The sequence below is a fragment of the Sciurus carolinensis genome, chromosome X (assembly GCF_902686445.1).
Source record: "Sciurus carolinensis chromosome X, mSciCar1.2, whole genome shotgun sequence".
NCBI lineage: Eukaryota > Metazoa > Chordata > Mammalia > Rodentia > Sciuridae > Sciurus > Sciurus carolinensis.
The window spans coordinates 49,623,099-49,645,622 of record NC_062232.1 but is presented as its reverse complement, the minus strand read 5'-3'; the positions used below and the strand labels follow the sequence as shown (position 1 = coordinate 49,645,622).

General features: G+C 37.9%; 1 protein-coding gene and 1 non-coding gene across 7 annotated transcripts in view; one reads left to right on the top strand and one right to left on the bottom strand.

The window, feature by feature from the left end:
• Window positions 1–209: 209 nt before the first annotated feature.
• Window positions 210–22,524, bottom strand: part of Heph (hephaestin) — a 76,982-nt gene continuing 54,667 nt past the window's right edge. For 5 of the 6 annotated variants that reach the window (XM_047535803.1, XM_047535800.1, XM_047535802.1 and 2 more), the window contains exons 17-22: window positions 13,245–13,351; window positions 12,092–12,317; window positions 9,069–9,208; window positions 7,936–8,098; window positions 3,886–3,930; window positions 210–1,160 (exon numbers count right to left, since the gene is read on the bottom strand). In XM_047535803.1, coding sequence (XP_047391759.1) covers window positions 928–1,160; window positions 3,886–3,930; window positions 7,936–8,098; window positions 9,069–9,208; window positions 12,092–12,317; window positions 13,245–13,351 — 914 coding nt within the window. In that variant the 3' untranslated portion in view covers window positions 210–927. The remainder of the gene's footprint in view (window positions 1,161–3,885; window positions 3,931–7,935; window positions 8,099–9,068; window positions 9,209–12,091; window positions 12,318–13,244; window positions 13,352–22,524) is intronic. The other variant, XM_047535804.1, reaches the window with a different exon arrangement.
• On the top strand, window positions 19,859–19,931 carry Trnav-aac (transfer RNA valine (anticodon AAC)). Its single transcript has one exon. It is a non-coding gene; the product is annotated as a tRNA-Val (tRNA).

Genomic DNA, 22,524 nt, shown 5'->3' with positions numbered 1-22,524 from the left:
TTTAATTGGCATTTTAAATATTGTCACCTATGGGACTTCTCCATTTCTATAACGTTGCCCAACACTCTGACTTGAGACTTCTTCTATAGCAGCCTCCAAAATACAAACCTACAGGATCCACAAAAGATGAACAGACCCATTCTATACCTCCCAGTCACCTCCCAGAAGCCACAGGGACGATCAAAATAATCAAATTCAATCTGTCAGTGTTCTAACAAGTATTTTAATGGACAGAATGTTTGGCCCAAAACACAAAGAAGCCCCTCAACATTTCTTTCAGTACCACTGTGTAGGAACTTGAAGGACTGGCTTTCTAAGTGCTTCTGGCTCCGGCAGTTCTTGGTACTCATGGTAGCAACCAACCATCCACTCATTTCTCCAAAATAGTCCATTGCCAAGGAGAATCAAAATACAATTTGGATCCCCAATCCCTACCACCCTACCTCTAATTCCCCATCATGCCTATGTTTCTTAGTTTTTAGTTTAATTGTGGGTTTTCTTCATAGCTCACTTAACCTCAGTTAAAAGTAAACTTGCCTACATCCCAGAAAGCAACAGAAACCTAATTGATGAGTTTCTTTTGGTATTTACTTTTTGAAGAGTATTACTTTTTAGGAATTTCCAGGCTTCCTAAAATTTGAAGGGTGATATAATATAGTTGCTGAAATTCATGGTGTAGGATTCTAGGGGACTTACCTAGTGCTGGGTGCCAAAGTATAGAAAAGAAACTAAAAAAAAATGTGAGTGCATATAATTTCCATGTAAATAAATAAATGAAGAAATATACATGTAATTTTGATTTCCTCCTCTGCTTCTCCACCACCCATGCCCATTTGACAGTAGAGTTAACTGTTAGTCCATGGCCTCCTGGGGGTCTGGGAGTACAAACCAGATGTGCTTGCTGAGGATATCCCCAGGCTTCAATTATTACTGTTTGAGAGACAGAAGCTTGAAGCTATCATCCAGGATGGATCTCCTGTTGCGGCGTAGCTTTCTTTGTCGATGCTGGTACCAGACCACACCACCAAGAGCCAGAGCAACAAGCAGGAGGATGATGCCCATGACAATCAAAACAGAAGCCAGTATCTCGACATCCTTTATGGGGATCTGCATGCCCAGCATCCTCACATTGCCTTCTCCAATATCTTTTAGGATCACTGCTGAAATGGAGGAAGAGAAAATGGGTACCCAGGGATAGGGAATACTCCAAAGGATCACCTTTTGCAGTCATCTCCTGGAGAAACAAGTCCATTCAAATAGGTCAGCAGACCTGTCCCTATCCTTCAAAGTACTACCTGATAAAGACATATTCCAAGGTTACAAAGAATCACAGATACAAGATGTCACAGCTGGAAGGGTCCTTGAGAATCACTGAACCCCAGTCCACCCACAGAAAGAGCTAAGACTGAGACTGAGAAGTCCTTAATTAATGGTTCCTCAAATATCTAAAAGCCTATGATAGAGAAAAAAATATTAGACTTGATATGAATGGTTCCAGATTGTAAAATAAGGAGCAACAAGGAAAACTCCAAAAAGAAGACTAACTCAATAATCCCGATTACCAATGTTCATTTTGACCATTAGAACGTGAAAACAGCCTACCACTGTGCTATCCAATCTTTAATCAATGTGGATAGTAGTAAGTCTAATGTCACCTAGATCTTTACAACAAAATACTTGATTGTATTAGTTCCTAGCATACAAAGTTGTGATGGTCCCCAGTTGACCCACAAAGTAAAGCTCAAAATCTTAAGCCAGACATTTTAACCCTTACAATCAGGCTCTCACCTACTTTTCTAGTCTTATGTGCTTCTTTTAGCCACGGCAACTCAATCTTCACTCCCAAAAACACGTGATCTTTCTGGTTTCTTTTCTTGCTCATGCTACTCCCTTTGCCTAAACACACTTTCCTCCTTCCCTCATTTTTCTAGACCCAGCTTAAATGTTACTTAAGTGTCTCTGCAAATTTTCAATTCAGCTAAATAAGTAACACTTTCCTGTCCTATATTCCCACAGTACCTGTACTCTATACTCCCATGATATACTTACTGTGTGACCTTGGACAAAGAAACATAATACCCAACTCCCCATATGGATCTGTTTCTTCTTTTATAAAATGGGATAATGACCACATCTAACAGAGATTGTTGTCAGGTTTAAGTGAGTTAATACTTAAAACACATTTAGCTTGGCAACTGGTAGATAGCAAGTATACAATAAATGTTAGCTGTTATCATCACTTGCCCTGTTTGTGCTTAGCATCCAGCACTGCAATTATTGTTTATGTGTTTCATTCAATAGACACTGGAAAGTAAAAACTGTGTGTTATTTGTTTTTGTATTCCTAGTACTTGACACCAGTTTGATGAAGGTATAATTGGATGAATGAATGTTCTAACAGAACTGAGAGAAGATGAAATATAAGCCATTCAAACAGATGCTGAAGAACATCCTTGTGTGAGTTTATATTCTACCACTTACTCCTTTTGTGACCTGGGACAAATCACCTTCCATTTCTCAGCTTCTCATGCATTGAGTTTTATTAGATCAACATTTTTGAGGATTTTTCCCTATTGTGGAACAATTTTAGCAAGTGAGAACTTATGAGGAATGTATGTATATACACAAAATATGTATGTATGTATACACAAATATAAACTTAAAATATGTATGTAGTTGGGTGTGGTGGGTTGTAATCCCAATGACTTTGGGAAGCTGATGCAGGAAGATTTGCAAGCTCAAAGTCAGACTATCCATGGTACACATCTGTACTCCCACTGACTCAGGAGGCTGAGGCAGGAGGATCACAAGTTAGAGGTCAGTCTTGGAACTTAGAGAGATCTTATCTCAAATAAATTTTTTTAAAGTCTTGGGGATGTGGCCCATTGATAGAGTACCACTGGGTTCCCAGTACTGCAAAAAGCCATTCTAGGCAACTTAGTGAGATCCTATCTAATTTTAAGAAAAAGGGCTGGGGATATAGCTCAATTGTAGATTGCCCCTGGTTTCAATTCTGAGTATCGCAGGAAAAATAAATAAATAAAAACATGCATGTACACAAGCATGTGTATATGTAGATATAAACTTAGATATATAAAATATTTGAGCTGCTCAGTTTGAAGATGTGGTCTAAGCTCCACCCACTCAACCTTACCTTACCTCTCTCCAACCCCTCCAGGACATACCCTAGTTCCTTGGTTAATAGTTCATGAGATATTTAGGCAGATCGTTAGGAATTCTCCAAGCAAAGCTGAAAATCTCCTGAGTAAACTGATGTTCTGTAATGTCCCTTTTAACTCACATAACTTCTCTGAATATTTCCTAGTTCAGGGACAAATGGGATAGAGAATGAGAGTGTTATTTGGATCTACACTGTATAAGACAACAATCTCTATTTTCTCAAAGAACAGAAATGACTGGTTCCAAAAGTTCAACTGCTTGGTATTTCACAGATGAAGGGTAAAGAGGTAAGAATAAAAATAGCTATTGAAGACCGTCTGGTGTTTGTTCTAGTCTTGCATTGTGCCTGTGGGAATCCATGTCTGTGCTACAAGTCTTTCATGCCTAACCCAGCAGGACTTAGAAGTTTCTTCTCCTTCACACATTAGGTAGGAGGCTATGACAGCAGCCTCCAACTGGGAATGAGGTTATTTACCCTGACTCCATAAGTTGGGAATGGGAGCCAGAAAGAATCAACATGTTGAGGGAGGACAAACCTTAGTTCCCAGGCTTCTGAAACCTTACAAAGATCTCATGACACTAGTATCACAATACCCAACTTTCAGTCATATGTGTTCCATCGTTAGAGGTACCCATCACACGTACACTGTCTCCCTCTCCCCACTTCCCAGATGTATCTACCCAGTCTATGAATCCTTCTACCTACCTTTTCCAATCTCTTTGGTGATAGCAGTGATGGTACTTAAGCGTTCTGAGGGAAAAAGACAAAAGGTTAGTCCTGTTATTCATTCTATCAATGTACACCTTCCCTATGGGAGTTTGACATTGGTTGGCTGAATTTCTATGTGGTATATTTTAAGCAAAACAAAGGCAAAATTAACTACTTCATAGTCAATTTGATTTTGAGTGGTGACAAAATATGAGCAAGTACACAGACTTAGGAGACTAAGTCTAAAATCTAAACTCTAAAATCTAAAGTCTAAAATCTAAATGACTCCTCTGGCATTATTCACATTTCTTGGCAGTTCCTATGTTCCCATTATTGTTTTCTTTTCCACCATTTCCCACCCTCCCTTCAGGAAGCACCTGTTCTTTGCCAAATGTACTTCAATACACATTTCAACCTTTTCTCAGAAAATTTGTTTCTTTTTTTGCTCTAGTGAGACTGAGCTCTTCTCTGAGGTATGTACTTCATTTACATCCTCACAATACTGATTTGCAATCATTATTCCTCCCCTTTCAGTAAAAAATTTATCTCTTCTGAGGCTCATATTATTTGACTAGGAAATAACACAAGAACTTTTGTAACTGTTACCAGAGATCTCTTTATTCATGGAAGTCTTTGGTACCTAACTCAGTCTTTCTCAATTCCCATCCAACACTCAACCCTCATATTTTCTGGACCCCCTTTTTCTTCTTTGGACCCAGGGATTGAACTCAGGGGCACTTAACCACTGAGCCACATTCCCAGCTCTATTTTGTATTTTTTTTTTTTTTTTTTTTTTTTTTTGCGGTGCTGGGGATTGAACCCAGGGCCTTGTGCTTATGAGGCAAGCACTCTACCAACTGAGCTATCTCCCCAGCCCTGTATTTTATTTAGAGACAGGATCTCACTGAGTTGCTTAGTACTTCATTTTTGCTGGGGCTGGATTTGAACTCATTATCCTCCTGCCTCAGTCTCCTGAGGAGCTGGGATTACAGGCGTGCACCACCATGCCTGGCTGGACCTCGTAATTCTAATGACTTTCATATCTACTCCAATTTCATCAACCACTCACATGGTCACTTTGATCTTGTTCTCCAGAATCGTTCCACCTCAGAAATGCAAAATCTAACAATAATTCCCTATTTTTTCAGTGCTCTATACTCTTTACTCAAAAACCCTGTTATTCTCCCCTCATTAAGACCTCTAGTTCTTGAACCCTTCCATTTTTTTCCCAGCCTACCAACATCATGCTCTCTTTTCTTCCATCCCTGACCAGGTTAGACTCCATTGTCTATCATTATAAGTGCTAACTTACCAAGAGTGTTATAAAAATCTAGTGAAACCACAGTAACTATTTCTTCCCTATATTTTATCTGATATGATGAATGCTGCCAGAGAAAATTTCACAATTACAAAGAGTATTATTATTTATGTCCAGCTACCTCCTATGCTGCCTGGCAATAATTTGCAATCCTCCAGAGTGACTATTCCAAACCTTTGTGCACTTTCGTCAAGTCCTTTACTTGATCATCTTCCTTCACTCTCAGCAAATGATTCTATGTACTCCATTATAGCAGAAACAGATATCCTAAAGTAGAAATTCCCTATGAGTCTGTCAAGACCCTCCCCCAGGGCTGGAGATGTGGCTCAGTGGTAGAGCACTTGCCTGGCATGTGCGAGGCACTGGGGTTCGATCCTCAGCACCACATATAAATAAAGAAAGAAAATAAAAGATTCATTGACAACTAAAAAATAAAAATAAAAAAGACCCTCTCCCAAACCTATTCATTGATCATTATCTTTCCTGCCTTCTCTCTTCTTACAATAGAAAGATGATCATCCTCCAGCCTTGTACTAATCTTTCATCTTATCTCTGTCCCTTATCCCCTGCTGCCTCATCAGGAACTTTGTTTCAACAATTAGTCCTTTCCTCCCTATGTATCTTCAACTCTTCCTTCTGATTTTCCTGTTAACACATATGGGATTAGAGTAATATTTAATTAGATCATAGTGAGGTATATAGGCTGGCTGATTGTCACAAGGGGGTATGAACTATCTTCATAAAAGTACCCCAGTAAAATATACTGAGATGTTCTCTTACGTTTTGGATGGGTCATATTTGGACGACACATTATTATACATGAAGACTTCCAGACACCACTCTGTAATCCCCATGTCTCAGCTGGCTGAGGTAGGAGGATCACAAGTTTCAGGCCAGCCTCAACAACTTAGAAAGGCCCTTAGCTACTAAGCAAGACCCTGTCTCAAAGAAAAAATTAAAAAGGACTGGTGATGTAGCTCAGTGGTAAGGTACCTCTGGGGGTTCCATCCCAGTATTAAAATAAATAAATATATATATATATAAATATATATATAACATGTAAATATTTATATACAATAAATATATTATATACACAAACACACAACCTGCTGTCCTGGAACCATAGAACCTTGATGACAAATCAACTAACCACTGTACTGCTGTTCTATGGACTAAAAGAACACAACAGTTAGGTCCTAGAATATAGTATTAGAGTTAATTAGTGGAAGCCAAATTCTAGCATTATGGGTTGCCAGAAAACAAAATATTTTAATGATTCCATAAATCCCAATGTACTATAATTTGTCTCTCTCCCTGGGGTAAAGAGCAGAGTTAAATTCTCTACTCTGGTTCACTAAGTCTGTTTGATTTGCCAAAGGCATTTTCCCACTCTCTATTCCTTGTGATAAAGTGTCAGTGGCTGACAACCTTAGAATATTCACTTTGATATTACCATTTTTCAAGGAAGTATGACATTTAAAAAAAAACAGGAGGGAAAAAAAAAAGAGCTTTGGTTCTTTTGTCCCCAGAAGGCTCTATAGGACTTCTTGGAATGGGGATAATACTGGTGACTGGACTCAGGTCAAATGGTCAAGAAGTGAGACACTGCCAATTAGAGTGGCACATGCCTATATGCTCAGCAACTCTGGAGGCTGAGGCAAGATTATCACAAATTTAATCCCAGCCTCAGCAACTTAGCAAGACCCTGACTCAAAATAAAAAATAAAAAGGAGTAGGATATGGCTCAGTGGTAAAGCACCCAGAGTTCAACCCACAGTACCCGCCACAAAAAAAAAAACAGAAGTGAGACCCTGAATGTTCAAATGATCTAACAACACAAAAGCCAACACAGCCTATCCCTTCCTTCTACATCTTTAATGAAGAACAAAGGTGATTGGAAAAGAAATTTCCCAGCTAGTCCCGCTCTATATTAAAAAAATGAGAAAAAAGTGCTTCATTTATTTTTTTGTTTTGGGAGGGTTTTGTTGTTGTTGTTGTTGTTTTGCAGTGCTGGGGTTCAAACCCAGGCACACATGCCAGACAAGTTCTCTACCACTAAGCTGCACCCCCAGCCTGGGGAAAAAAAGGTTTTTCCACCCTTAGTAGCAACTCTGTCTGGAATAAGCAGTAATTGAAGGTCATCTATTTCTACCTTTTGAAAGACAGGATAGAAAGAACTGCCTTTCACAACCCTCACAAAACAAATAAATTAAAGAGTGACATTATAATTCTTTTCCTTTTCATTAAAAACCGATTCACAGGGCTGGGGGTGTGACTCAGTGGTAAAGCGCATGCTTAGCATGTGCAAAGCCTTGGGTTCAATCCCAGCACTGCAAAAAAAGTAACCATTAGTAATAGCCCTTGTAACTGTCAGTGCTTCTAGTGCACCCTAATTAATAAGTTTATATACAAATTAATTTCAAAGGATGCAAACTTGCACTAAGCATAGAGCTCAACAAGAGTCAAGCTGGGCACACCCATGTGAGTTTGATAGGTGTCAAAGTAATTATGAGGTTTCAGAGTGTCAATGGAGGATGAGTATATTGGTTTAGGAATAGCCTAGAGGGGGAGAATGTTCTGTCAAGATGTGGTTCTTCTGGGATCAAAAGGAGAGGTACAAGAGTTTTGTAGGGGTATGAACTGATTCCTAAAGGCTAAAGTGTTAGAAGATGATCCATCTTAAGGAGTTAGGCTTTATCTTTTGGGGACAAGACAGTAAAGAGCTTTACCTTTTGGGGATAAGACAGTAAAGAGGGTCTCCATGCCAGCATGAACATGGTCAGTCACATGGCAATGCATCAGCCATGTCCCAGGGTTGCTGGCTACCATCTCCACAACCTCAAAGGTCCCTGGGAACAGATCCACCACATCTGCCCTGTAGCTCTGTCCATTCTGCAAGAGAGATGGGGGGGTGAAGGAGAGAAAATGAAGGGTAAAACAAAAAACTCAGAGCTTATAGGAATTAAAAGTCTATGGTATCCACATCAGGGACATGGGACACCAAATTTCTCAGACCAGAAAGTTGCTTTAAAAGTCCACTTTATTCATTTTTCCTAGAACCCACCACACAAACTAAATCAAAAAAGGACCCCTCCTACTCTTTTTTAAAGTGTCCCAAAGTAAAAGACATTCCATATTCCTTTAGAGGGTTCAAAACTAGCATTCTCATGTTTTTTAGTAGGCTGAAATCTGGAAAATTTGGCTTAAGCCTTGACACCTAGAAAGAGCCATATGTTTTCCATAGAAATGAATTCAACTAGGGCTGGAGAGATAGCTCAGTTGGTAGAGTGCTTGCCTTGCAAGTACAAGGCCCTGGGTTTAATCCCCAGTTCTGCCAAAAAAAAAATGAATTCAATTTAATTTCTTTTCCTTATCACCTATATCAGTACTTCTAGATTTCTAAGTCTGGATCAATACCTCAAACTCTCTGCTCTTCCTTGGCTAAATCTTCAAAATCTACACATTGTTCCATATAATTACTAAATTGAAATTCTCCTTATAATGGATTACTGACTTTCATAGATTCTGAGATGCTACTCTGAAATTACTTGCTCCTAGAATCATTGCTTATTGAGTCTCAAGTCCTTGACTGACACTCAATGACATGGCTTCCTTCAATCTTTTTACCCCATAAGTGAGCCATTCTCTTCCATTCCAGAAGGAAAGTTAAGGTCTAGATGGAAGTATCGGCTCCTCAGACTTACAGGTGAATGATAATTCCTAGCTCAATATTCTCCACATATTAGACCTCTGATCTTTTAACTGATTATTACCTTATTCCTTGTTATTCCCTTCTTCTTCACTGGCTGTCAAGAAACTCCTTTAATCACCCCTGAGAGACTCAGGCCTCTTTCCAGCTCACCTGATAAAGGAAGCTCTCTGCATGGAAGTGGACTGTGTGTAAGTCAATATCTTGGCCCATGGCCAGCATGTACCAAGCCACTCGTTCTCCTTGGTACATGCTAAGACCCCTGAGGTTGGCATATAGTTTCCCATTGATGGCTGTAAAATAAGAAAATGGTTCTTACATTTCTCTTCTTGATTCCCCTTTGCCCCTGCCCTAGGTCTGGTCCCTATCATCTGTGATCATAACAATAGGCATGTTACTTGTCTCATCACTATTCCATGTACCTCCCCCTAATTTATTTTTCACATTGGTGTTATCACAGTGATCTCTCTAAATAATTAATTTGTCCATGTTACTCTCCTGTGTAAAATATTTTAATAGTTCACCCTTTCCCAAAAAAAAAAAAAACAGCAAGCCCATGGCTCCCCAGTTCAACCAAAAAGGTTCTTCAAAATTCAACTCCAAAGTACTTAGCCAGACTTACTACCACTACCCAATGCATTTATTCCAATTAGGGTCATTTCTTCTCTGTCACCCATATGGTCCATGTATATTCTTTGTGACTTTATATTTCTGATCTTCCCTCCCATAAGCTCTGCCTCCATGTTTTCCCCCAAGAAAACTTCCATAATCTCCTAACTTCTTTGCATACTCCTCATTCCTTCCACCTCCTTCCATCTCCAGACTCCTCCACTACTATCTTTTTTTTTTTTTTTTTTTTTTTTTTGCGGTGCTGGGGATCGAACTCAGGGCCTTGTGCTTGAGAGGCAAGCACTCTACCAACTGAGCTATCTCCCCAGCCCTCCACTACTATCTTTAGACTCATTGGAACTCACCAAAAGCTGCCTTAAAAGATAGGTTGACCTATCACTTAAGTTATAGACACTTACATCCCCAACTAGACAGGTTACTAGTCAGCAGGAAATAATTGCATATACTACAGTACTATAGCTTCCTTTCATTTTTTTTTTTAGGACAACCAGCAGACACCTCAGCCTATAATAATTTTTTTTAATTTGTCATTTTCATGTAATTAATAATACTATTAATACATGGGCCTTATCATCTCTTTCTTCCCTGGGCATGTCCTATGCTGCAAGCTCACCAAACTACTCATTGCTATATAATTCACACTGGCAGGACTTTGCCCAGAACAATTTCCTCCCACTTCTTGTGTTCTCACAGAGGGAAGGTAATTTCTATTTTACTCCTCAAGAGGGAAAATTATGGAAGGAGTATTTATAGTCTGTTTCTTTGTATACCCTCACCAAACTGAATTTGGCAGAAGGGGCTAAGCATGCTCAAGTCAGCCCCTTCTACATCTTTTCTTTCTCTGATTAATCTGATAACAGACAGGGGTGCAAATTGATTCACTATCTCATTGTTGGTAAGATTCTGCCTCTGTCAAGAGGGATAGCTATTTTTGACCATCTATGTCAATGACAAGATAGAAAATCTGTAGATTGCAAGAGGAGTATCAGCAAGCACACCTAGGTGTAGAACTAAATTCAGTTTTCCAATTAGCCTTCTTAGTAATAAAGCTCACATCTGCTCTTTAGTATCTCTCTTTCTCAGTTCAGAGCTCCAGAAGGCAAGGGAAGAATATTATTTATTTGTGCCCTTAGACTCCAACATCATTTATCTTCATATCTCTAATGCCAGAACTCAGAAAATGCTGAAAAATACCTGCTAGGTGGATTGATCTCAAGAGTTGAGATGAACTGACATATAAACAAACAGAAGAAAGTGGGCATTAGCCAAACTCCTGCTATTAGCAGGACCTAACCATGCCCTGATTCACTTTTTGCCCTGGACCATTTATTTCTCTGATTTGACAGAAACTAAAAAGTTCACTTTGTGAAGTTTGTGAATCATCTGTTCTAATGTGAATCACTCATCTCTCCATCAAGGGGAAATAGCTAAAATCTGTGGGACAATGAGATAGTACTTTTGAGTTCCATTAGAGTCATTATCAAAGCTGCACCTCATTCTCAGATCAAAGAAATCTTGGGCTAGAAGGAGTGCTGAGAGATACTTCATACATTCCACTGCACTTAAGCTTTCCCTCTTATTTGAGACTTTCTCTTGCTTTTGAAAAGCTACCCCAATCTCTACATCAAGAGAAGGCTTTGATGCACAATTTTCCCCCAAAATCCATTCAAGAATCAAAAAGTTCTTCCTATATCTATTATAAACCCAGTACACTACTCCCTGAGGCTCTCCTCAATTAATTCTCTCCAATTATTCCATCTGTATGTTTGTTTGTGGTGCCGGGCATCAAACCCAGGGCCTGGCATGTGCTAAGCAAGCAATGAGTTACACCCGGAGTCCAGTTATTTCATCTGTAAATTGAAACTTTGTTTTAAAAACTGGCTAGCTAGGCATGGTGGTGTACTCCTGTAATCCCAGTGATTTGGGAGGCTGAGGCAGGAAGATCACAAATCTGAGGCCAGTTTCAGCAACTTATCAAGACCCTGTCTCAAAATTTAAATAAATAAGTAAATAAAAGGGTGTGAGGATATAACTCAGAGGTGGAGGCCTGCTGGGTTTAATTCCTCATACCAAAATTAAAAATTAAAAAATAAACACACCAAAAGACAAGCTGTCCTTCATCTGTCTATATTGAGAAATCAGATCCCAAATTCACAAAGTTAAGGAAATTACATGATATCGGGAGACTAAATTCAGGATTCTGCAACCAAGAGCCCCAGGCAGTTAGTTCACAAGGTACACAGAGGATCACAAATGCCCATCTTGCCTTCTTTAATATGTTAAAATTTGCTTGTGTCACCATGGCAACTTCACAGCATTTGCTTGCTGCTTTCTGGGCACCTGAACTAATCTGGACCACATATCTTCTTTGTGCATATAAATGTACAATAATAGGAAATATTTCTTCTAATTCATCCCCATTCCGCCTTCCATCCTTCCCATTTCTTCTGCAATTATGCTCTCTTAGTTAGTGATGGGCCTATCAGATACCCTCATGCAACTAATGGGAACTTCTTTGGAAAAGAAATAGGTTCTTTTCTACAAACCATGCATTTTATTGCTCTCCAAGAAAGTCTCGTCCTGTAGGTTAATATGGCCTCGCTCTTGGGGCCCGTAAGTTGCCACATTCTCCTCCAAATACCAAGACTGATTCTCATCAAAGATCAAAAATAACAAGGCAAATTCACGGTCCATGTCATTTCGTCTTCCATGGGGTTCCAGGGTACCCTTACGGCAGATGGCCAAAGGCCCCACCAAGCCACTATACATGTCCTAATAAGGGAAGAAGAGGGAAAGGGAAGAGATTATTCCTGTGTGGTCATACTCTGCAGGGAGGTGGGTTACATATGAGCCCACTGTACTCAAAATTTCATCTTATATTCATAAGCACCCTATGTTATTTTCTAACCTATGCTTTCTTTAGGCTAGAATATTTATTGATCTTCAAATCCACCACGCAACTTTCACAACCCAAGGTCATTATGCTGTTTTCCTCTGCCTGCAATGCCCTCCCCTCCAACATATTCCCTTATCTGATGACATGATTTTATCACACTTCCAAGGCCCAGAGTACATGTACATCCATTGTAATGCCTTCTTCACTTCCCTCTTGCTCAACTAGGCCATGTTCTTTGAAGGTGGGGTATTATATCTTACATTTGTATCATCCAAAGCACCAAGTAAAATGTCCAACATGTAGTAGATAATAAATGATTGCTGATAGCTTGCTATGAGTGAGTGGATAGACAGATAAACCCATTTCCCAGAAGATAGAGACAAAATGACTTTTCTAAAGTCACTCCAAAGCAAGTTAGAGCCAAATTTTGGATTAGAATCCTTATCTCCTGACAATTCCCAGATTTTGTGAATGAGAGCATATTGCCTTACAGGATCCAAAAGAAGAGGCAAGGAAGCAACTCCTCAAGACAGACACCTGGAGTTGTCTTTTCCCTTCACATGATTTTTACAGTAAACCCAACATTTGAGGAATTTCCCCCAAATCCTAGGCTCTAGAATCTTAGGGCTGGGCTTCTTATGACACCTATTTAATAGCTTCTTTTGTTGTTGTTTTTGAAGTAACTGGGGGTTGAATTCATGTCTTGCTGTCCACTGAGCTGCATCCCCAGTCCAATGACTTCTTTTTCAAAGGCAGTACCCCATTTCTAAGACCCACCTCCAGGCAGCCAATCTTGTCTTTACCTTTATGGGATCTACTGCAGAATAGTAGATCCAGGAAACACAAGCAGAATCGTTGGGTCCAGGACCAGATCTCTCTGGGATGTTCCACTGGTAAGTGAGCACCTCACCTAGGAAGGATAAATAAAGGACTAGATCAGAAATTTCTCTCAATTTTCAGGTCTCCCAGAAAGGCTGTGATGGATGAGTCACAGGACCTTTAAAATATGTCTCCATCATTTCCATATCAGTATCCATTTTGTTTTCATGACTTTATTTTTCTCCCTCCTGGGAAACCCTCAATTCTTCTCTTCTACTCTTCACTTCCTTAAAGGCCCAAGTCTAATCCTCTGGTGAAACAGCCCTACTTTATCTCTGTTCGCAGTGTCCTTGCTTTTTTGTTTGTTTTGGTCTATTTTTCCTGCTGCTACCTCCTAAATGCAACTCTTTCCATAAAACTCCAACTCAATTCCTCTTCTCCTTTTTTCCCCATACTCTCTATGGATGCTTTCACATATCCTGGCATAAACTACGATCTATGTCTTCATAAAAGTTAAATACTACCACTAGCCAGACCTCCCTTATTACTGAACTCCAACCTCAAATTTTCTTTAAGATACTGGTAATCATTTGAAGATTGTACTGATATCATGTCAAAAACTGAACATGAATCATGCACAGTGTTGCACACCTGTAATCTCAAATATTCAGGAGTCTGAGGCAGGAGAACCACAAGTTCAAGGTCAACCTGGGCAATTAAGAGAGACCCTGTTTCAAAATTGAAAAAATAAAATAAAGATAAAAAGGACCGAGGATGTAGCACAGAGCAAATTCCTTATTTAAATCCCTAGTACAAAAAAAAAAAAAAAAAAAAAACACCTGAACTTATTGGGCTGGTAGTGTAGCTCAGTAATAAAGCATTTGCTTAGCATAATCCCCAGCACCAAAAAAAGTTATGAACTCATATGAACTTACACCTTTTTTCACAAATTGCACCTCCAATATTTAAAAATATTATAACTCTCTTAACAAAAACTTTAGTCTTCCTTGACTCTTTAACCTTCATTCATTCAACATCCAACCAAATAGCAAGTCTTATTTAGTCTACCTCTACAATACAGTATAGCCAGCTCTCTTTTTTCCACTTCTTATGACTCCTGCCCTAGTTTAGACTGCTGTTTTCTCAATTCAACTATTAGAAAACCTAACAAGTCTCTCTGCCTATAGTCTTGCTTTCACCAACCCAACTTCAAATTGCTCCTGTTAATTTTTAACAGCTTTATTGAGTTTGCATGCCATATAATTCACCAATTGCTAACTACTCTAATTTGATCATTATAGATGGTATACACATGTTGAATTATCATACTGTAACCCATAAATGTGTGTAATTAAAATACTGAGCTGGGCAGGATACTGCACACCTGTAATCCCAGCTCCTCAAGAGGCTGAGGTAGGAGGATTATATGTTTAAGGCCAGACTCAGCAATTCAGTGAGACCTTGTCTCAAAATATAAAATAAAATTGAATGCTCCTGTAACTCATTGGTAGGGTACTTCCCTAGCATGTAGGGTTCTATCCTCAGCCCCACATAAAAAAAATACTACTATCACCATTTGTGTACAATTTTTTTGTGTGAACCTGTGTTTTCATTTCTCTTGGATGTAAACCTTGTGGCAAAATTACTGACTCAAATAGTAACAATATGCTTAACCATTTGAGGAATTGCCAAACTGCTTTCCAAAGCAGCTGCATCATTTTACATTCCAACAAACAGCACTATTATGGTGCCAATTTCTCAACATCCTCATAAAAATAATTATTGTTTTTTTTTCATAATTTTATTTTAGCCATCCTGATAAATGAGAAGTGTTATCTTATTGTAATTTTGATTTTCTTTTTTCTGACAGCTAATGATGTTGAGCACTGTTTCTTGTGCTTACTGGCCATTTTTATTATCTTTTTTTGGGAAAATGTCTATTCAAATCCTTTCTGCACTCTTAATTGGGTTATTTGGTTTTAGACAATAAAATAATAAGTAACTCAAGATTTAACAGAATGAAAACAAACCACTCAATTAAAAACAAGTAAAAATTTTGAACAGACACTTCATTAAAGATGATATAAGGCCTAGGAACATAGCTCAGTGATAGAGTGCTTACCTAGCACACACAAGACTCTGGGTTTCTGCAACCAGTACCACAAATATACATATATATATAAATTTTTTAATATAAGAATGACAAATAAGTCAGGCATTATAGTACATGCCTGTAATCCCAGCAGCTTTGGAGTCTGAGGCAGGAGGACTGGGAGTTCAAAGTCAGCCTCAGCAATTTAGCAAGACCCTGACTCTAAATAATAGTATAAAAAAGGCCTGGGAATGTGACTCAGTGGTTAAGTGTCCCTGGGTTCAAGCCCTGGTACCAAAAAAAAAAAAAAAAAAACAAGATAAGCATGTGAAATGTATCTATCATCATTAGCCATTAAGAAAATGCGATTCAAAATCACCATTCTGGCACATGGAAGGGCAGGGTAACTAACATAAAACACTCAAAAATGCTACTGGACACATGCAGTGCTCCATTGATAGATAGGATTTTGGCTTCAGTAAAGAATTATGCTAATGAATATTTACTTAGTTAATTTGTTACTGGGGATTTAACCCAGGGGTGCTTAACCAGTGAGCCACATCCCCAGCCCTTTTTATTTATTAATTTATTTTGAAATAAGGTCTCACTAAGTTGCTTAGGGCCTAGTGAAATTGCTGAGGCTGGCCTTGAAACTATGAACCTCCTGTCTCAGCCTCCTGAGTCTCTGGGATTACAGGTGTGTGCCACATGCCCAGCTGAATAATGGACTTTAAAAAAAATCAACTGACCAAGTTTAAACACATCATCCGGTCTTCATAAATTCCCTGAGATAAATATTATTTTTTTAATCTTTTTTTTTTGGTACTGAACCCATGGGCACTTACCCACTGAGTCGGATCCCCAGTCTTTTTTATGTTTTATTTTGAGACAGGGTCTTGCTTGTTAAGTTGCTTCAGACCTTGCTAAATTGCTAAGACCGGCTTTGAACTTGCAATCCTCCTGCCTCAGTCCCCGAAAATGGTGGGACTACAGGTATGCATGTAACACTGTTCAATTGTTTTGATGAAGTAACTGGAGCTCATAGCTATTAAATCAATTTCCATAGGTCAGACATCAAAGCTGAAATTCGAAATTATGCAGTATGGTTCTTGAATGACTGCTCTTAACCACCACTCTATGAAGGATCTTGCCTCATACTCCCATTTCCCATCCCCAACCTATCTATATTCATATCCATCAAGTTCTCCAGGTTCCATGAGAAAAATACCCTTCTCCAACTCAAGGCTACTACTTCCATAAGAGTTCTTAATCTCACTTACATTTCTTTCCACACTCAGATTTCCTCTCCCACCTGGATCTTCAACCTCTTCTCTGCTTATCCCTCTTCCCACTTAAATCAAAGTCAAGTCTGACTTTTTTCTGTTACCCCAAGCTGCTGCTCTTCCCCACCCTATCTTCCTTCACAGATAAGCCTTTCTTTAAAATTTTGTCAACATTTATTATCCCCATTTCCTCACTTCCTATTCACTCCTTAATCCTCTACAGTATGGCTTCTTTTTCTATCACTCCATCAGAATTGCTCTTGTCATCATAACTGTTGTGGGTTGAATTGAGTCCCCTCCAAATATTTTTTATGCTGAAGTCTTAACCCCTAGTAGTACAGAATTTGACCTCATTTAGAAATTGTCTTTAAAGGAGTAACTGATTTTAAATGAGGTCATTAGGGTAAGCTCTAATCCAATATAACTGATGTCTTTACAAAAAGAGGAACTTTGCATACAGAGACAAACAGAAGGAAATGATGTGAAGGGACATAAGATAAATCTTCTACAAGCCAGAGAGGCCTGTAAAAGAGCCTTCCCTCACAGTCCACAAAGGGAACAAAGCCACTAATACCTTGATTTTGATTTTCTAGCTTCCAAAACCCTCAGACAATAATTTTTTTTTTGTTTATATCAGCCAGTTTGTGATTTTTCCTTATAGAAGCAGTAGCAAACACAATCTCCAACAACTTCCATACTATAAGAGTCAATAAATAATTTACAGGCCCATCCATGTGTCTGTCCTGACCTCATGCCTCAAAGCTTAAGTCAAACGAATATGCTTACAAACACCCTCAAAAACACAAATGTTTGGAACCCTGATGGTATCCCCAGAAGCATCTCAGAAACCTCATTACTTAATTCCTGATACCCTCTTATCCTAAAGCAGGACGATTTCTCTGCTTTACTTCTGTCTATGAAATTTGTCTCCCTTTGCAGTTAGGCACCTGCCCTTAGTATACAGCTTTGAAAGATGAATGAATGAAACTGGCAAGGTCTGATATCTCTCACCTTGACTGAAGTTCCCAAAACGGACTTGATCTTTTTCTTTTCTTTTTTGCCCTGGGTTATTTTTTTAATGTGCAAATGTTAAGAAACTAACCATATGAAGTTTGTGTTCTACCTACAGTAATGTCAAGCATCCATCTCAAGAAAGTATGTGAGGCTGGGGATATAGCTCAGTTGGTAGAGTGCTTGCCTCCCATGCATAAGGCCCTCGGTTTAATCCCCAGCACCAAAAAAAAAAAAAAAAGAAAATATGTGTAAAACTTGTGAGCCAATAAGATATTGTGGGTCTGACTATATTACAGTAACTGCTACAGCTATCATTTGCTTGTAGATCAAATCACTGTTTTGTTAGTACTTTGAAGGATTAGAGAAAGTTAATTACAACACAGTTCCTGCTCGCACTTACCACACTGGACTGCCTTCCAGTCTACAATGGGCCCTCCTGGTTTTATTATCTCCAAATAATTTCCAAAGCCAACCTGACAAGCTGGCCCCCTAGAGGAACACTGACTGGCTGCCCAAGAGTGAGGGATGGGGGTGAGTATAAGGATGGCATTCATATATTATCTTTATCCTTTGCAGTAGCTGACATCTTAGACCACTCCTTTCTTAAAAATCTATTTGACCATCTAGATATCACTCATCAATTGGACATGCCCCTGTGGTCCCATTCATTAATTTATCTTTCTCTATCTTTTGTCTAAAATAATAGTAACCAATAACTATTGTTGTTAAGTAATACATATAAATAAAAATGTGTATAAGTGCAGAGAAAAAGACCTACAAGGAAATGAAACTAATAATATGGGTTATTTCTAGGAGAGAGCTAAGGTTGACAGTACAGCCATGGGGAATTCTGCTTATCTGTGCTATCTGAATGTTTTATAATGAGAATGCATTCATGTATTAATTCTATGATTACGAATAAATTTTTTAAAATATATACAAAAAACATGTTCAATGCTGAATATTTCACAATCTATGAAATGTATAAAAAAGAACATTAAAATCACTTAATTCCATTATTCAGAAATCAGTACTCTCTTAGATTTAACTGCATTTTACTATATATAAATAAATATATGTAGGGATATATATATATATGGATACATGAATATATTATTTATAAAATTTGAATCATGTTTTAATACAGAGCCTTTTATTTAACTTTACATTTAGCACTTTCAAATATTATTAAACTATCTCAAAAATGTGATTTTAAGGGCTATATGAAACTGCCATCATAGATATGCCATAATTATTTTCATCTAGTTGAGCATTCGGTGTGAATCCACTTTTTTCTATTATGGATAATGCTGTAGGATACAGCTTTGCACATAAAAATTTAAAAACATCTATGGCTATTTCCTTAGAATAAATTTCTAAATGTGGAATTAATGAGTCAAAGGGGGTAAAAATGTATAGCAATCTTGATATACTTTGCCAAATTTCCCTTCTGAAAGGTTATACCAATTTAAATCCTCACAGTAATGCACATTACACTGTATCTCCAGTAACACTGAGTGGTGTACTTTTAAAAAATCTTTGCCATTTTAAAAATTAAAACATAAAAAGCAAAGACACAAAAAATAAACAAGATTGGTTTGGCTTGGAATTCATTATATGAAACCTCAAATGGGTCCTCTACACTGTTTGGCAGTCTTATTCTGTTTCTCAAAAAAAAACTTGTTTTAATTATGGTCACCCTTGAGCATGCTAGGCAAGTGCTTTGCTGCTGAGCTACACCCCAAGCCCTAAAAGCTTGTTTTAATTATGGTCACTCTACTGTGTAATAGAACACCAGAATTTATTCCTCCTATCTAATTGTAACTTTGCATAATAATGTAATGAATAGTTCAAAATAGCTAGAAGAGTAGATTTTGAATGCTCTCATCACAAATCATGAATATCTAAAGTGATGGATATACGGATTACCCTGATTCGACCATCACATAATATCTATATGTATCAAAGTAGCACACTGTACCCTATGAATATGAACAATTATTGTGTCAATAAATAATAAATAAATAAAAGCTTGCTTTCCCACACTCTGAATTAATAATTTTATATATTTTTCTTTTGCTTTATACCTCCTACCCCAACATAGCCACAGCCACAGTACTGATGGCCTTACTTCAGATATGAATCAGAAAACTGAAACCACCAGAAAAGAACTTTCATCATTCTACTATAAAATGTGCAAACCTTGGGCTGGGGTTGTGGCTCAGTGGTAGAGTGCTTGCCTAACACGCATGAGGCCCTGAGTTCAATCCTCAGCACCACATAAGAAATAAATAAATAAAATGGTATTGTGTCCACCCACAAACTAAAAAAATAAATAAGTAAAATTTTGAAAAAAAAATGTGCAAACCTCTCTCACTGCACCAGAGCATGTTTGTATGCTAATGGCAATTATCCAGCCAAGAGAGAGAAACTGACTATTAGGGGAGGTAGAGACAGGCACACATACTTACACAATAGCAAAAAGATTAAAGTAATTAAAAAATGGAGAGGGTATGGCATCCGGAGCATGAATGAGAGGAATTAATATTTGATGAGAGCAGAGATGTCTTATCCTTTGTAACTAGAGAAAATAAATAGAAGATTGGTGCCAATCAGAGAGGCTTGCAGTGCTATAAAATATAATAGCCATGTGTGGTTAGTACAATTAAGGACCTGATTCTTTAATTTAGTTTAATTTTAATTAATTTAGATTTGAATAGTCCCATGTGACTAATGGCTATGGTATTGAATAATTCAGCACTAGGATATCCAACTTAAAAATCTTCCTACATTCCTCTCCAACTACAAAATCCCCTTTTATTCCTAGCCTTCACAGATAAACCTTCCAAAAAGGCTGTTGATAACTCCCAATTTTTATGTCCACATCTCCTTTTCACTCTTTCATCCATTTAATCTGATTTCTGGTCCCACATGTCCACTGAAATAAATGCTTCATAATAACTGGTTAAATAAACACAAAGAGCCAGGTGTGGTGGTGCACACTTGTAATCCCAGTGGATCAGGAGGCTGAGGTAGGAGGATCATGAGTTCATAAACCAGCCTCAGCAACTTAGCAAGGCCTCATCACAAAATAAAATATAAAAGGGCTGAGGATGTGGCTCAGAAGTTAAGCACCCTGGGTTAAATTCCCGGTACCAAAAAAAAAAAAAAAAAAAAAAATACACACACACAGAAGTAAAGCAAAATATGGACAATAACTAATGGAAAAAACTTTTTTGATCCCAGGAATTGAGCCCAGAAATGCTTAACCACTGAGTTACATCCCCCCAAACCTTTTTTAATTTTTATTTTAAGATAGGGCCTTGCTAAGTTGCTGAGGCAGGCCTCAAACTTGCAATCCTCCTGCATCAGCCTCCTGAGTCACTGGGATTACAGGTGTGTCCCACTACACTTGGCTAAAAATTCTTTTTACAACTTTTTAAATGCTGTGTATGTGAGAAATTAAAATATCAATAAAGATATGTAGAAATAAAAATGAATTTCTGCAGCTGAAAATTATAAATGAGTCAGGGGCCATGGCACATGCCTGTGATCCCAGCAGCTCTGGAGGTTGAGGTAGGAGGATCACAAGTTCAAAGCCAGACTCAGCAATTTAGTGAGACTCTGTCTCAAAATTTAAAAAAATAAATAAAAAGGGCTGGGATGCAACAGTGATTAAGTGCCCCTGGGTTCAATCCCTGGTGCAAAAAAAAAAAAAACAGAAAGGAAGAAAGAAAAGAGAATAAAAGGAAGAAAAGAAAGAAAGAGAGAGAGAGAAAAGGAAAAAATACAAATGAAATTAAAATTTCACTGGAGGGTTTCAATGGCAGATTTGAATAGGCAAAAAAACAGAATAAGTGAACTTGATAATAAAATGGAAAGAAAGCATTCTGTATGAGGAGTAGGAAGGAAAAAATAATAAAAAGAAGTGAATAGAGCACAAGGGATCTGTGGGACAATATCAACCATATTAATATATGATTATAGGAGTCAAAGAAAAAAATAAAAGGGGAAGAAAACATATCTGAAAATATAATAGTGAAATTTTCCCAAATTTGATAAAACATGTATGTCTATACATATCAGGATCTCAACTAAGTCCAAGTAGGATAAACTCAAAGACATCTAAATCAAAGGTAATTATACTCAAACTGCAGAAAAATAAAAAGAGAGAATCTTGAAAGCTACAGGAGATCTGTTACATGAAGGAGATCCTCAATAAAATTAATAGTTGTTTTGTGTCTGTTTTAATGTACTAGGGATCTAATCCAGTGTCATGCACATGTTAGACAAGCAATCTACTACTGAGCTACACTCCAGTCCAAGATTAACCATTGATTTTTGATCCAAGACCATGAAGATCAGAAAGAAGGAAAATTAATAGGTGACATATTTAAAAGCTGAGGAAGTTTTTTAACATTAGATCTGTCCCTAAAATGCTAGAGGGAGATTTTCAGGTTGAAAGAACACTAGACAGTAATTTGAAGTCATATAAAGAAAGACTTCTATTAAAGGTAAGTACACCTGGGCATTATGGTGCATGCCTGTAATCCCAACGATGTGAGAGGTTAAGGCATAAGGATCACAAGTTGAAGGATACCCTCAGCAATTTAACAAGGCCCTAAGCAACTTAGTGAGACCCTCTCTCTAAATAAAAAATAAAAAGGGTTGGGGATATGGCTCAGCAGTTAAGCACCCCTGGGTTCAAACCCCCGTACCAAAATAATAATAATAATAAAGTTAAGTACATAGGAAAAATTTTTAAAGTATTAACTGTACTTTTGGTTTCTAGCTTTACTTTGTATTTCCTATAGTACGTAAACATCAATTGCATAAAAATAATTATAGCTCCACCTTTTATACATACAGGGCATA